The sequence below is a fragment of the Sciurus carolinensis genome, chromosome 15, assembly GCF_902686445.1.
Source record: "Sciurus carolinensis chromosome 15, mSciCar1.2, whole genome shotgun sequence".
Classification (NCBI taxonomy): domain Eukaryota; kingdom Metazoa; phylum Chordata; class Mammalia; order Rodentia; family Sciuridae; genus Sciurus; species Sciurus carolinensis.
Window position 1 is genome coordinate 34,385,600 of NC_062227.1, and position 14,888 is coordinate 34,400,487.

At 39.8% G+C, this 14,888-nt stretch overlaps 1 protein-coding gene across 8 annotated transcripts in view; it reads right to left on the reverse strand.

Annotated features, from left to right (window-relative positions):
- Positions 1-197: 197 nt before the first annotated feature.
- The window catches only part of Osbpl1a (oxysterol binding protein like 1A), a 215,194-nt gene continuing 200,503 nt past the window's right edge, over positions 198-14,888 (reverse strand). For all 8 annotated transcript variants that reach the window (XM_047526381.1, XM_047526379.1, XM_047526380.1 and 5 more), the window contains 5 exons: positions 10,675-10,801; positions 7,577-7,693; positions 6,897-7,020; positions 5,322-5,412; positions 198-1,371 (listed from right to left, as the gene is read on the reverse strand). In XM_047526381.1, the coding sequence (XP_047382337.1) occupies positions 1,269-1,371; positions 5,322-5,412; positions 6,897-7,020; positions 7,577-7,693; positions 10,675-10,801 (562 nt within the window). In that variant the 3' untranslated portion in view covers positions 198-1,268. The remainder of the gene's footprint in view (positions 1,372-5,321; positions 5,413-6,896; positions 7,021-7,576; positions 7,694-10,674; positions 10,802-14,888) is intronic.

Here is a 14,888-nt window from a genome sequence, read left to right on the forward strand (position 1 = left end):
TCACAGGTTCACCAGGCATTCCGTGTTCACAGTGAATGCAAACACCTCTCTGTGATACTCTATGACCCAGAAATTGAGTCCCGGCTGCCTTCATACCACTGTGCATGCTAAGGTGACTGGGTAACTCTGGCACTGGTAAAAGGACACCATTAAGGGGCAGCATTAGCATAACTGTTTTAAAAGGAATCACACTTTCGGAACATTCTAAAGTCTTTATTTAGCATCAGATTATTTCATTATAACACTTGTTAAGATGCAATTAAAATAATTTACCGGCAGCTACCTAAGGCCCCTTGGATCAGTATCTCAGTCTGGGGTTTGGATAAATACTATAAGATTAATGTACCCCAATTAAAGGGGCAAAGCTACTGTACAGTAAGTAGGTCTCCATACATATTTTAAGTACACAGGTACCTTGCAAATTTGAAATGCACAAGACCTCCTTTTATATAGTTTGATACTTATAATACATGAGTGCAGCTTTAATTCTCTGATGGCATTAGCCACTGGAAGTTGAAGCACTTAAAAAGGTTTGTCATTATGTAATGGTGATTAAAATCTATATCTAGGGCATTTTTGTGGCTTGCTAAATACATATTTTCAGTTCAAACGTACAATTTAAACATTAATGACAATGATTACAGAAAAAAATTCAGTACTAAAAGTAAATGAAATACCTTTTCCAGTTTAGAATTTTCAGATCAGGAATACCTAGTCTGAATATTCAGGCATTATTTTTTCTTTTTGGAGATGGGAAGGGATAAAATTGAGAAGATTAATATGAATAAAAGCCATCTTACCAATTTAGTCTTTACAAAATGACAACCTCTACTTTTGAGCACATAAACATATATAGGAGAATTCTAAACATTTCAAAGTTATGTCTAAAACATTCAAGCATGACAGCATAAAAATATTCAAAATAACTTGATTTGGGATTATGATATATTCCATAAAGCTAAGGTTACATTTACATATAAACCTTCAGTAATTATGGCAATAGCAACCAGAAAAAGCATCTCCAGCAGTTTCTCTTACCTCTTTATAAAATAGTATTCCAAATAAGTATGTTTGGATCACAAAATTACTATGCATTTTTCCTAAGACTCATCACCAATATCATTGTATGCCCTATTTCTTGGGTGAAATGTTATGAGGTTTTTTTGTTTTGTTTTTTTTAAAGATGAGTAGAAACCAAGGAAAAAATTTAAAAACATAGGTTTAAGACTTGTTTGTAGATTAGCCAAACACCCTGACTTGTCTGCATTTTAATAAATGTCAGGCAAATTGAAGTAGTTTCTGTCCCAGTAGCTGCCAGAGTAAATCCAGTCCTGTGCTCCATTGTAGGGATTAGGACCTTGATGGAACCACCTGTTTAAAGAGAAAGGACAAAATTTACAGGGGAAACAGGCTGAAATCACAGGGTATCTGCCGCGTCAGTAGCTTGTAGTATTACTTCCCTATTGTAGAATTCCCTGCACTGTGAGAGTTAGGGATTTACACAGAGATGCTGAAGAAGTGATGCTGTTTTGCTCCTTGGGGAACATATATGTAGAATATTTTAAAAGGGGTAATGAAAGCACGCAAACGGGATACGATCTACAGCAGTCAGCAATGCAGTACTACTTCACAGAAGTAGGTTTTTCTAATGCAGTGGTTAGAAACACTTTTTTTTTTTTTGTATTGGGGATTGAACCCCGGGGAGCTTTACCACCAAGCTATACCCATCCTTTTTAGTTTTTCTTTTGAGACAGGTCTTGCTAAGTTGCTAAGACTGGCCTCAAACTTGTATCATCTTGCCTCACCCTCACAAGCAGCTGGAATTATAGGTGTGTGCCACTGCCTTTAGCTAGAAAGTCTAATTGGTTCATCCTCTGGTCCTGCTCCTTCCATTAGAAGGCATTCTTATAAACAATCCTTATAAGAATAAGGATAGGATAATCCTTATCCTAATAAGGAAGTGAACTTTTCTAACATACCTACAGCATTATGTGAGGTGCCTGGCTCAGAGTCCATTCCCTCCAAATGCAAAGTTCCACTTTAAGCTGAATGTCAGAGTAGTTATAAAAATGCTAGCTGCCCAAGTCAGTAACTAATAGCAAACTTGGGTTTGAGTTTAAAGATAATGATTTCTCTAATATAATATGCTAAGCACAATTCACTAAAATTAGTCTAAATCTTCCTGAGCAAATTACCTCAATGCAAATGCATATTCTTAGGATAGATCTAGCTTTTAACATCTTAATCAGACCTAATTCTAGAAAGAGTTACCCTAAACATGTTCTTACCCTTCTTCTTACTCATTTTCCACAATACCAGCTTTCTACAGGATATGGAAACGCAAAACTACTTGCTCAAAAGGTTCAATTTGTGTAACATTTTGTAAATACAATTTAGTTTTCAGTGTAACATCTATGAACAGTTTTCTATGTGTTGTCACTCTTTGCAAAAAGCATTGCTTCTACGACTACTTAATAAGGGTGAAGTCAGACTTGTTTGGTGACTCTGATATTACTATTATCATTTTATCAACAATAAAAATCCTTAGAGAAAAAATGCTTTATATTAGTCTAATTCCTTTAAGGATCATACAGTAAATGTCCATGACACCAAATTTTCCAAATTATTACATAAATTATTTAGCTTTTGGGACTTTTGCTAATTAGAAGTATATTTTAAATGATTAAAATATGGGTTATTTAGAGTTTGGATATACTAAAAAAATATCAGGAACCATTATTTCATATAATCATGGAACTTTTTTATCTAATATGAAATACAAAGTTTATCTTCCTTTGGGTTTCAAAAGTCCAAGCAATAAAATAAAATTGCTCTCGTAGTCAGGCTTAGAAAAGTCAAGCACATCAGAGAAGTAGACAAATCAAAATCAAGGTAAGCCAAAGTACCTTAAAAAGTTAAACTCTGGCCTCATGCCATTAGAGTTGTTACAACATGACATTTTACAGGATGGTCATGTTCACAATCTTCAAGGAAAAGTTCTCCAAAGACTATTTTGCAAGCCTACCTTTAGGGTTTGCCTGTTGTTAGGAATAGTTCAGCCAGAACACTGCACTAAAGATGTGTCCCTCCAGAGTAGCAGCCTGAGGCTTCTTTCAACCTCCAATTCTAATTTGGAGTGCTTGTGTCTGGAAGGCCCTCTGCTGCTACAACACCCCTTTCCCCCTACAGAAAAATCTAAATCTTAAACCTTAGAACTAAGCGTGGGCAAGAGGAAAGACGTCATTCAGTCTACAGTGTCCAGGGGTATATATCAGTAAAAGGATATTTATAAAAAAATATTTCTGTACCATGCTCCCACTGTGGAAAGACTATCACCAATTAGTTTTCTTGCATCACCCTGCCCCTCTCTGCCAATCCTATCTTTCCTACCAGTTCTCCGACCTCTTCCCCATGCCTTCCCTATTGACGTTTGGGGGCTTCTTTAAGGAAATAAGCCAGGATCACAAGCAGCCACCCTCCTCAGCAGGGCTCACATGCAACCGGAAACACTGCAGCCTGAACTCTCTTCAAGTGAGTAAAAGGAACATGAGCAGGGACACCAGATTTTAGTATAGAGAAATGTGGCCACATTAAAGTGAGTTTCTGGGTTGACTTCTAGAAGACTAGCTAGCTCTATTCAGAAGGAAATGGTCTTTGACAAAACTGCACCACTTCTACCCTTGTTCAAACTGAGCTAAACTGTTTTAAAGCACACGGTCAGTTCCGAGAACGAAGTCTGTGAGCTTGCAATCTCATCACCACCACTGGAAAGGAGCTCAAAGCAAGGACTCTTGTGTGGACAAAGCATGGGCAGGAACATTTTAAAGACCAGTATGCTCATGTAAGAACTACTGAGGCTAAGAGACCTGTGGAAGCAACCAAGTGCAAGCCTCCAAATGACAGCTCACAAACGCAGCTCTAGTTTTTATTTTCAACAAGTTCTCTACAGATCTTTGTTTTTGGAATGCTCAGACTTTCATCTGATTAGTAAAAATTCTTGGTGGACTTTTTTGCTTATATTATATACCAGAAAACGGAACCAGTTAAAGCAGTACAAAAATGGGGCTTTCGGGGGGGGGGGGGAACTAGAAAGATTGATAAAGTATATCAAATATTTTCAAAAGGGATCACAGCAAAATGGCTTCAACTGAAGGACTAGAGAAAGTGAAGGCTCTGATCATGGATCTGCTGCTTACCAGCTGTGTACCTTTGAGCACGGCTCCTAAATGAAATGAAATATACCATTGTTTGCTTTCCTTCAATACAAAAAAAGGAATTCCAAACCAGCAATTTTCACACCGTATTCCAGAGCTCTAGGGACCTGGGCTATGTGCAGATGGGAGAAAGTGAGGAGTGGCCCTGGCCCAGGCCCAGGCTCTGCCCATGAACCTCGGTTTGCATGTGTTCAAATCTGTAAAGTCTTTGAGTTCATTTGCAAAGAAGATTCTCATGTTATCAAAAAAGGTCAAAACCTACTGGATTAGATACAAGGTAATTTCTAAAACTAAGATCTTTCTGTGTGCTGCAAAAAGTTGACCAAATAATATCCTTTGGAATGCCTGAAAAATTATGCCCATATTAGCTCTAACATTTACTTAATAACTTTGAATTATATAGAAAATGTTTTTATGGTATTTCTATTTATAAGTGATTTTACTCCTCAACACAAGTGACTAAGTAACTTCTGATAAGAAAAACCTTTCTACTCCAAAATGGAATACAAGATGTTATTTAAACAAATTCCCACTGCTTTACATATCAAATCTCTTGTGTTTGAAAAGTAAAAGTACTGCCTAAATATCAATGATACATGATATATGCATGAGCAAATGGCTCTTATTTTCATGCTAAAATCTTTAATTCTGCATTTTACTTTTCCTCTATAATAAGGGACAGGGTTTGCTGGATAAGGAAAGAAACTAAGTTTAATGGGCCTTTCCTATGATAACTGTATGGGAATATTTTAACTTTAATTTCCCAGCAGTCATTTTTTTTTTTGTCACACGCAATTCTTTTGGCTTTAATACTTAAATTCAAATGACTTTGAATAATATTTTGATAATAATTTGAACAATAATTTTTCATAAAATTAGACTAATATTTGAATATTTTTTCGTAGTAATTATGTTAAAATGTTTCAATGAATTGGGTGGAAAAACTGAATAAATGTGATATTATTCTAAATAATTAGACCTCATAGAGCTCCTTCAAGATTCCATTCATAAGAACTTAGCAGGGTCTGTAGTGCACAGCATCTGATAACCCTGCTTCCCACACACAGCAGCCTGAAGGCTCAGTCACACACTGAAGATGGTACGCACCTTGTCTTCCAGTCTTCTTCCGACTTGGACCTGTTTTTACGGGCTGCTCTTTGTTTTTCCTCAAGCCGTTTTTTTTCTTCACTAGCTTGATCTAAAACAAAAACATTAGTGAAAAACATTTATTCTCTACACAAAGAATTCCAGACACACTGCTAAGCACAGTAACTTTATGGAGAACCACTCTCCATATATATTAGTTTCTCTGCACTAAAACATAGCCACTGTCAAACAGGAAGTTAAAATCTTACATACCCAGGCTAGGAAGAGGCAGGGCTGGCATTCAAAATGCCCTCAAGTCTTTTGATAGCTTATGCCCTTAATAACCTCCACATTTACCAAAAACCCCTTGCTTATTCATAAAGCCAAAAAAATTAAAATGTTTCAATAAAAAAACTGGATAGAAAAACTATTTTAAATTGTTCTAAATTCTTAGCGAGACCTCACAGAACTCATTCAAATTCTGTTCATAGAAAATTAAAACAATTTTCCAGAATGCTGTTGTTCTGTCTCACTGGAGACAATCAGACAAGTTAGGAGACAATCAGACCCTGGGTGCTACTGACACATTGATGGGATGGTTCTTTACTGCCAGAGGTGGTCCTGTACATGACAGGATGTTTAGCAGCAGCCCGGCCTCTACATACTACTTTCCTCAGATGTGACAAAGTCTCCAGATATTGCCATATGTTTCTTGGAGATGGGGGTTTGTTCCCTTTTGAAGGAACATGTTAAAAGAAATTTAACACTTTAAAAATGATTTAAATAATTACCCAAGGGAAAGTAATGCTTCCCACTGCCCACCCCCCACCAAATACTGGGAATTGAACCAAGATGTGCTCTACTTTGACCTACATCCCCACCCTTTGGGGGGAGACGGGGAGCAGGGGGAGTACTGAGGATTGAACTCAGGGGAACTCAGCCACTGAGCCACATCCCCAGCCCTATTTTGTATTTTATTTAGAGACAGCGTCTCACTGAGTTGCTTAGTGCCTCACTTCTGCTAAGGCTGGCTTTGAACTTGCGATCCTCCTGCCTCAGCCTCCCAAGTCACTGGGATTACAGGCATGTGCCCACCATGCCAGGCTCATCCCTACACCTTTTAATTTTATTTTGAAACAAGTTCTCACTAAGTTGCACAGGCTGGCCTGGCACCTGCAATCCTCCTGCCTCAGGCAAACACCAAGCAAAAAAGAAACCAAGTTGCTGGGATTATAGGCACATGCCACCCATGCTCAGCAGAAGCCATACTCTTGAGGCTCATGAGATGATAAGTGAATAATGAAATGTAAAGTAATTAGAATACAGTTCAAAGTTGACAAAGATGCTAACTTTCTCTCTGATTTTAAGACAATGCCTCCGGCCACATATACTATACAAAATGATCAGGGGAGTGTGAAGTAATGAATTTCAGTTAACAGGGTGTACTTCCAATTTCCAAATTTAAAACAACTTGAATTTAAATTTTAAAATTTTCAAGAAAATGCCAATATTCCAATAATGCTAACAATCACCAGGAATGAAACAAACCACTAGCCCCAAAGAACTGTACCAGCAATAGTAGTGGACACTTCTTACCTATTTCTCCATTCTCCATGGCTCTGATGTCAGGCCGTAACCTGCAGTCAGTCTTAGGAATCACACTCTCCATTTCCTTGTCTACTTCATTCAAAACCATTGCAAAGCTGGTAAAATTATACATCTAACAAGAAGCAAAATGATCAAATTAACATATACCAAAGCATGGCACAAAATGGAAAGCCCTGAGAGAGGCTGATTTGAAAGTGACCCCTCACTTTGATGGTCAGGCAACCCTTCTCCGGTCATGTCTACTGTGTTCATTGACTCTGTACCATTCATGGGTACTGGTCTCAAAGCAGGTCACAATACTCTTCCTCTATCAACTTTTAGAACTATCAGCAAAATCAACAGTTAATCTTCCTTCATTAAAATCATTCCTTGCTGGGTATGGAAGGCTTATTGACAAGGTTTCATCAGTGTGTATTTGACAAGGGCCAGTCTTATGCCTGAGTAACAAAGGAAGGCCCAGGGAGGGCCTACATGTCTTTCAGCCAGCACCAGAGAGGATGGACAATGACATGATGCTGGGCCTCTGGTTAAGGACGACAAGCAGCACATAGGGAACAACTGACGGGCATTCAAGTGGTGACATGACCATGTCTCACTGTTGTCTGGGAACGGGAACCCCCAAAGCTGGTCATCAACAATGCAGCCACATCCAGTAAGGCTGGGCTCACCTGGGCAGAATTTGGAGGCCGCGGGGCTATTCGCCACAGGAGAACACTTCCAGGGATAACGAAGACACTTTCAGAATCTGGCATTGGCATTTCATCAGACTCCTCAGAAGTGCTCATCTAGAAAACCAGCAGACGAACAACATTTAAGTAAAAAGTTTTAAAATATGCATATATACTTATGAATAATAAAATAAACACCATTTACTGCACACCACTAGAAATGAAACTGCAAGAGGATAGAGACACCATGACCTTTTTTCTTTTTATGCTGCAAAAAGTTTTATTTTCATCTGGTCTGAGGCTGAGGAGAGGGCGCCAGGGATGCAGAGAGCGCTCATGGGTGCTGGCTGGTTGTGCTCCACAGTATGCCTTTGGAAGAGCTGCTCTCCCAGCTGGCCTGTGGGGGTAAAGACAGCGGCCACCATCCTCCTCATGAGCTCCACTGCCTCACCAGGAAGCGGTTCTCAAGAAGTCAAAAAGACAGGTTTGCATGGACAGAGCCCTGGGAACGAAGATGCAAAGAGACCTGGTTTAGACCCTAGCAGCAGAGTTTTACCCATTCCTCTTCAGGAGATGCTCAGCGTAGGAGGCCTACAGATGTAAACAGATCAGAGGGCTAAAGGGCCTCGACCTTGGTGGAATGATTCGGATGAATGTGGAAGGTCATGTTTGTCAGCAATGAGGAACTAACCACAAAACACAGGGTTGGTGGGTTCTAGGAGGAGAAGATGGGTGATTAGATGGTCCTGGAGGTTGTGAGTGGAAAGGAGAATGCAAGGTATTTGGAGACTGGAAAGGAGGGAGTTCCCAGGGGCTATTCTGTCCAAACACGGTTGAAGCAAGAGACGGATGTGCAGGACTGCCAGGCATCTGCAACACAATGACTTTCTAATTCTAATATCCTCACCTTCTCACATGGAAAAGACTGAGCAAGTGCTGTGTGTACGGAGCTGCATGTGCTATCTAGTGTCATCTGCATTCAAGGCACCGTCACCAGCCCTCTCTACCACCGTACATTATGTTTTTAAAGCTTCTGATTTTTTAAAAGACAAAATAATTCACTTGACAATCACTGAGAACCTTCTCAATGCTCAGCACTAGGATGCAGAAGCACTGAAACTGCCTGACTTTTGAGGAACTTCATACACTAGAGGCACAGCCAACAAGGCAACATTCCGAGAAAGACAAAACATTACATCCTGGGGTGCTTGACTAAACTCATCAGTGACACAAACCCAGTAGGGATCCTGAATGCGTCTGATAAAAAAAGAATTTAAAAAGATGTTAGGCTAAGAAGGAAACCAACATTTCCTTTGGTGACCCACCCTGTGGGCCAGAGCTAGGCAAAGTGCTCTGCACATTCAGTCTTCATGCAACAGGCCCAGGAGGAGCTGCTGAACCACAGTGGTGTACATGAAGAACTCCAGGCTTTGGAAGGTTATAAGATTCCCAACATCAGTTAACAAATCTGAAGTTAAGCTGTGAGACACTTTCAGTGAAACTATGATTTAAACAGCAAGCAGGTGACATCATTGATGATAAAAGCCTCTCGCAGCATGTGATATGTTCAGGAACCTCAGAAATCCAAGGGAGGGAGATGTACAGGAAGGAGAGAGAGCAGACAAGAAATGAATGTGCGAGGGAAAGCCACTGTTCTGCAAAGACTGAGGAAGAATTCATGGGACATGGGGATATTCTTTGGAATTTTGCCAATGTCGTGTGCTGTCCACGCTCTGGGAAAGAGGGCTGAAGTGTGCCGGTGAGGCTGTCTTCACTATGCTGCCTTCTAACTGGCAGGAGCTACAGCCAAGGAGTCTGTGTCAAGGGTCCCAGGATCCTGGGACATTTTCTTCTCCAGTCCCTTGGATTTCCTGGCAGTTGCAGAGAACAGTTAGTACACCTCACAGGATGAGGCAAGGGTAGGCAGGAACATTGGCTGTGAGAGAAAAGTAGAACTGTGGACACAGGGAAAAAGAAAAAAGTCCAAGCCACAGGAAAGCAGCAGACCCTGGCCATTCCACAAAACTCTTCATCTCAGAAAAGAGTTCTATTTACAAAGAAAGTCACTAATAAATGAAATGTCTGCTTTTGAAAAAATGAAGGCTTTTTAAGCTTCTGCACACATAAGAAACATGCAAAGAGCACCAGAAATAGCGATTTGCAGGTCTAATGGAGGCCCAGAATCCTGCATTTGTAACACTCTCTCTGAGATGATGCCTGAGTTACCAGTTCCAGGACATACTTCCAGCAGAGAGACTGTCCTGAGCCTTTTAATTCACTAACTCATCCAACTAGAAGGTGCTGTCATGATCTATGTTTCACAAACGAAGGTAGCAAGGCAGAGGGATGAGAAACTGGCCTAAGCTTGCCCTGCTCGCGAGTGGTGGAGACTGGATTCCAACCCAGAGTCTCTGCCCAGACAATCAGGCTAGCTACCAGAAAGGAGTTGTCCTCAAACAAGTATTTCCTGGACAAACAGGTGCACGCTTTCTTTAGCTCTCAGTGGTTCTGACTGGAGTGAAGGGAAGGAGCCTGCCTGGGCCAGGCAGCAAGAAGCTAAATGCCTTTGCCCATGGGAAGTTCTGTCGGAACACTGACTGACCCACGAAGAGGGAAGTGCACTGTGAAGAGCAGAGGAGTCCAACGATGGCACCTTCAACCACCAGGCCTTCACCTCGGTGACCGAAGATAAGGAAGAAACCAGCAAGGTGGATAAACATGAAAACGTCAGAGATCATTTTGGAGGAAATGTTACCTATTCTAATAATTTCAACTTCTAACCCACATAAACAGTAAGAAAATTTGCCTACGGTGAGCTCCAACTTTCAAAAATGCTGTGAATTAAACCAAAGCCCCACAGAGAACTGCTACACAGTTGCAAAAGTGTTACATAGCCTCATCTTATATAAGATCACATCAAACATTTGCTACTAAGGCAGATACTCCCTCATTTAAAAGAAGCAAGGAGAAGAATGACATGCATTAGCAACACCAAAAAAGAAAGGTCAAACTGTGACCCAATAACAGGCACTTCCAAAAGGATTAGTACCAATGTGAGAGTCCAGTTACTCCTTGATACCACCTTACAGGATGTTCACCTGTTTGCTGTTCTTCTTCTCTTCAGTGTTTTTCTTATCATTCTTTTTGTAAGCATCAAAAGTAGCAGGGTCAACACTATACAGACACTCAGTCCACTTCCCATAGAGAGCGCAGAGCTTCTTTTTACTGTGAAGAAAAACTGATGTTTAGCCAACAAACCAGTTTTGTTGTCACCAAATATTAATATGAAGCTTTTTGTGACTCAAATTCTTTCAAGAAACAGTTATTTCCTTGTTTTCTATTTGTTAGAATGCTAGCTTTTTAGATTATGACAGATTTTAATACTGACATCTAGTGAATAACATCTATGCTACTAAACATTTAAAATGAAAATGAGGCCTTTTCTGAGTGCAGATTGCTCACTGTCAGGTGCCTATCATCCACCATTTGCCTGCCTCTCGCCTGTCCATCGCCCGGCCTTACACCTACCCATCACCCAACGCACAAGGTTCACCTCCCGATCGTCCAAAACAGTCAGCAAACTGATCGCCGACTGCCAGTGGAGCACCAGCTGCCTGCTGTTGCCTGGAAGTTCTCTGTCACAGTACCTGCAGGTTTGATTACACGTGGATGCCGCCATTTTGAGACAAAAGCCAGGCCCAATAGGACCCCTGGCCAGACTGACTGAGCCCTGCCTCCAGGATCCCTCAGCCCGACCGATCACTCACTGCCTCTGGGGCCCTCACTCGACTCACTACTCCCTGCCACCAGGACCCCCAGACCGACTGCACCCGGCCTAAAGGATCCCACAACCACACCAAATACACCCGACCTCCAGGACCCCTGAGTGACCAACCGCATCCTGCCTCCAGGACCTCCAGCTGACCACGTCCACCCCTAAGCTTCAGCTCCCCATTTGCCCACACATTTCGAAGCCAGAGCGGCCATCTTGGATAATCCTGGAAGCCTTACCTCCGATCTTTAGGTGGGGCAAATCCCATCCTGAGACGCCTGCTGGAGGCTTGAAGCTCATTGTCAGGTACCTCTCATGCATCAGGCTACTGAACACTGGGAGGTTTCATTACTATATGACTGTTATACTATAGATTTTCTTTTTTCTCCTTATTAAAAAAATTTAAGTTTTTAATTCTTTACTTTTCTTGCTCTCTTTTCCTTTTGCTTATCTGTTCCCTCAGAGTCTCTTTCTCCCTTTTTTGCATGCTAATATCCAATTTCTTTTGATTACACTCTCACCCTTTCTATTTTCTAGAACTTCTGTGTATTCTTTTCTTATCCCATTAACAGCCACATTCTACATCCCTCTACATCCTCTTTGTCCTCCATTAGGAACTGCAGACCTTATTGCAAACCTGTTTGTTTTACCGAAGATAATATTTGAACTCATTCTGTTTATTATGACAATATTGTTATTGTCCACATAGGGGCTATTTGGTCTAGGATTGCATAGTGTCTGAATTGGGCACTGCTAACATTGATCTCCCCTTAAAGAAAGGATTTAGGAAACCTATAGGGCCACTATAAGCCTATAGGGGGAAATCTGCAATACCCCAGTTCTGCACTGCTAGAGGGGAAGATACATGAACAACATGAAAAAACAAGGGAAGAAAATGATCCAAACAAATCTAGATTCTATATTAATAGAATCCAATGACAGTATGGTAGAAGAAATGTCAGAAAAAGGACTTCAGATTATATATGATTAAGATGATTCACGAAGCAAAGGATGAGATAAGAGAGCAAATGCAGGCAATGAATGATAATACCAATAAGCTGAAAGAGCAAGTGCAGGAAGCAAAAGATCATTTCAACAAAGAGATAGTGATTCTCAAAAAAAAAAAAAAAAAAAATGTAAATCCTTGAAATGAAGGAAACAATAAACCAAATAAAAAACTCAATGGAAAGCATCACCAAAAGACTAGACCACTTGGAAGACAGAACCTCAGACAATGAAGACAAAACATTTAATCTTGAAAATAAAGTTGTCCAAACAGAGAAGATGGTAAGAAATCATGAACAGAATCTCCAAGAACTATGGGACATCATGAAAAGACCAAATTTAAGAATTATTGGGATTGAAGAAGGCACAGAGATACAAACCAAAGGAATGAACAACCTATTCAATGAAATAATATCAAAAAATTTCCCAGACCTGAAGAATGAAATGGAAAATCAAATACAAGAGGCTTACAGAACACCAAATGCACAAAGTCACAACAGATCCACACCAAGGCACATTATAATGAAAATGCCTAACATTCAAAATAAAGATAGGATTTTGAAGGCCGTGAGAGAAAAGCATCAGATTACATATAGGGGGAGACAAATACGGATAGCAGCCGACTTCTCAACCCAGACTCTAAAAGCAAGAAGGGTCGAACAACATATTTCAAGCTCTGAAAGAACATGGTTGCCAACCAATAATCCTATACCCAGCAAAACTAACCTTCAGATTTGAAGATGAAATAAAATCCTTCCATGATAAACAAAAGTTAAAAGAATTTACAAATACAAAGCCTGCACTACAGAATGTTCTCAACAAAATATTCCATGAGGAGGAAATGAAAAACAACAATGGAGGTCAGCAAAGGGAGGAACTACCTTAGAGAAAAACCACTCAAAGGAGAAACCAAGCCAAGTTAAAAACAAAAATAAGCCAAATGACTGGGAATACAAATCATATGTCAATAATAACCCTGAACGTTAATGGCCTAAACTCATCAATCAAAAGACATAGACTGGCAGAATGGATTAAAAAGAAAGACCCAATAATATGCTGCCTGCAAGAGACTCATCTCATAGAAAAAGACACCCACAGACTAAAGGTGAAAGGATGAGAAAAAACCTACCATGCACATGGACTCGTAAAAAAGCGGGGGTTTCCATCCTTATATCAGATAAAGTGGACTTTAAGCCAAAGTTAGTCAGAAGGGAGAAAGAAGGACATTTCATACTGCTTAAGGGAACCATAAATCAGGAAGACATAACGATAGTAAATATTTATGCCCCAAACAATGGTGCATCCCTGTACATCAAACAAATCCTTCTCAATTTCAGGAATCACATAGACCACAACACAATAATTCTGGGTGACTTTAACGCACCCCTGTCACCACTAGATAGATCTTCCAAACAAAATCCAACCAAAGAAACCATAGAACTCAATAACACAATCAATAACCTAGACTTAATAGACATATATAGAATATTCCATCCATCAACAAGTGGATTCACTTTCTTCCAGCAGCACATGGAACCTTCTCGAAAATAGACCATATGTTATGCCACAAAGCAGCCCTTAGGAAATGCAAAAAAATAGAGATACTGCCTTGTGTTCTGTCAGATCATAATGGACTGAGAATAGAAATCAATGACAAAATAAAAAACAGAAATTACTCCAACACCTGGAGACTAAATAATATGCTATTGAATGAAACATGGATAACAAAAAACATCAGGGAGGAGGTAAAAAAATTCTTAGAGGTCAATGAGAACAACGATACAACATATCAAAATCTCTGGGACACTATGAAAGCGGTACTAAGAGGAAAATTCATCACATGGAGCGCATTCCAGAAAAGAATGAAAAGTCAACAACTAAATGACCTAACATTATACCTCAAAGTCCTAGAAAAAGAAGAACAGAAAAACAGCAAAAGTAGTAGAAGACAGGAAATAATTAAAATCAGAGCTGAAATCAATGAAATTGAAACAAAAGAAACTATTCAAAAAATTGACAAAACAAAAAGTTGGTTCTTTGAGAAAGTAAACAAAATAGACAAACCCTTAGCCACACTAACAAAGAGAAGGAGAGAGAACACTCAAATTACTAAAATTGGTGATGAAAAAAGAAATATCATGACAGACACCACTGAGATACAGAACATAATGAGAAGCTACTTTGAAAATCTGTATTCCAACAAAATAGAAACTACTGAAGACATTTACAAATTTCTAGAGATATATGCTCCTCCCAAACTGAACCAGGAGGACATAAACAATTTAAACAGATCAATATCAAGCAATGAAATAGAAGAAGCCATTAAAAACCTACCATCCAAGAAAAGCCCAGGACCAGACAAATTCTCAGTCGAGTTCCACAAGACCTTCAAAGAAGAACTCATTCCAATACTTCTCAAAGTATTCCAGGAAATAGAAAAGGAGGGTACCCTACCAAACTCATTCTATGAAGCTAATATTACCCTCATACCCAAACCAGGCAAAGACACATTGAGGAAAGAAAATTTTAGACCAA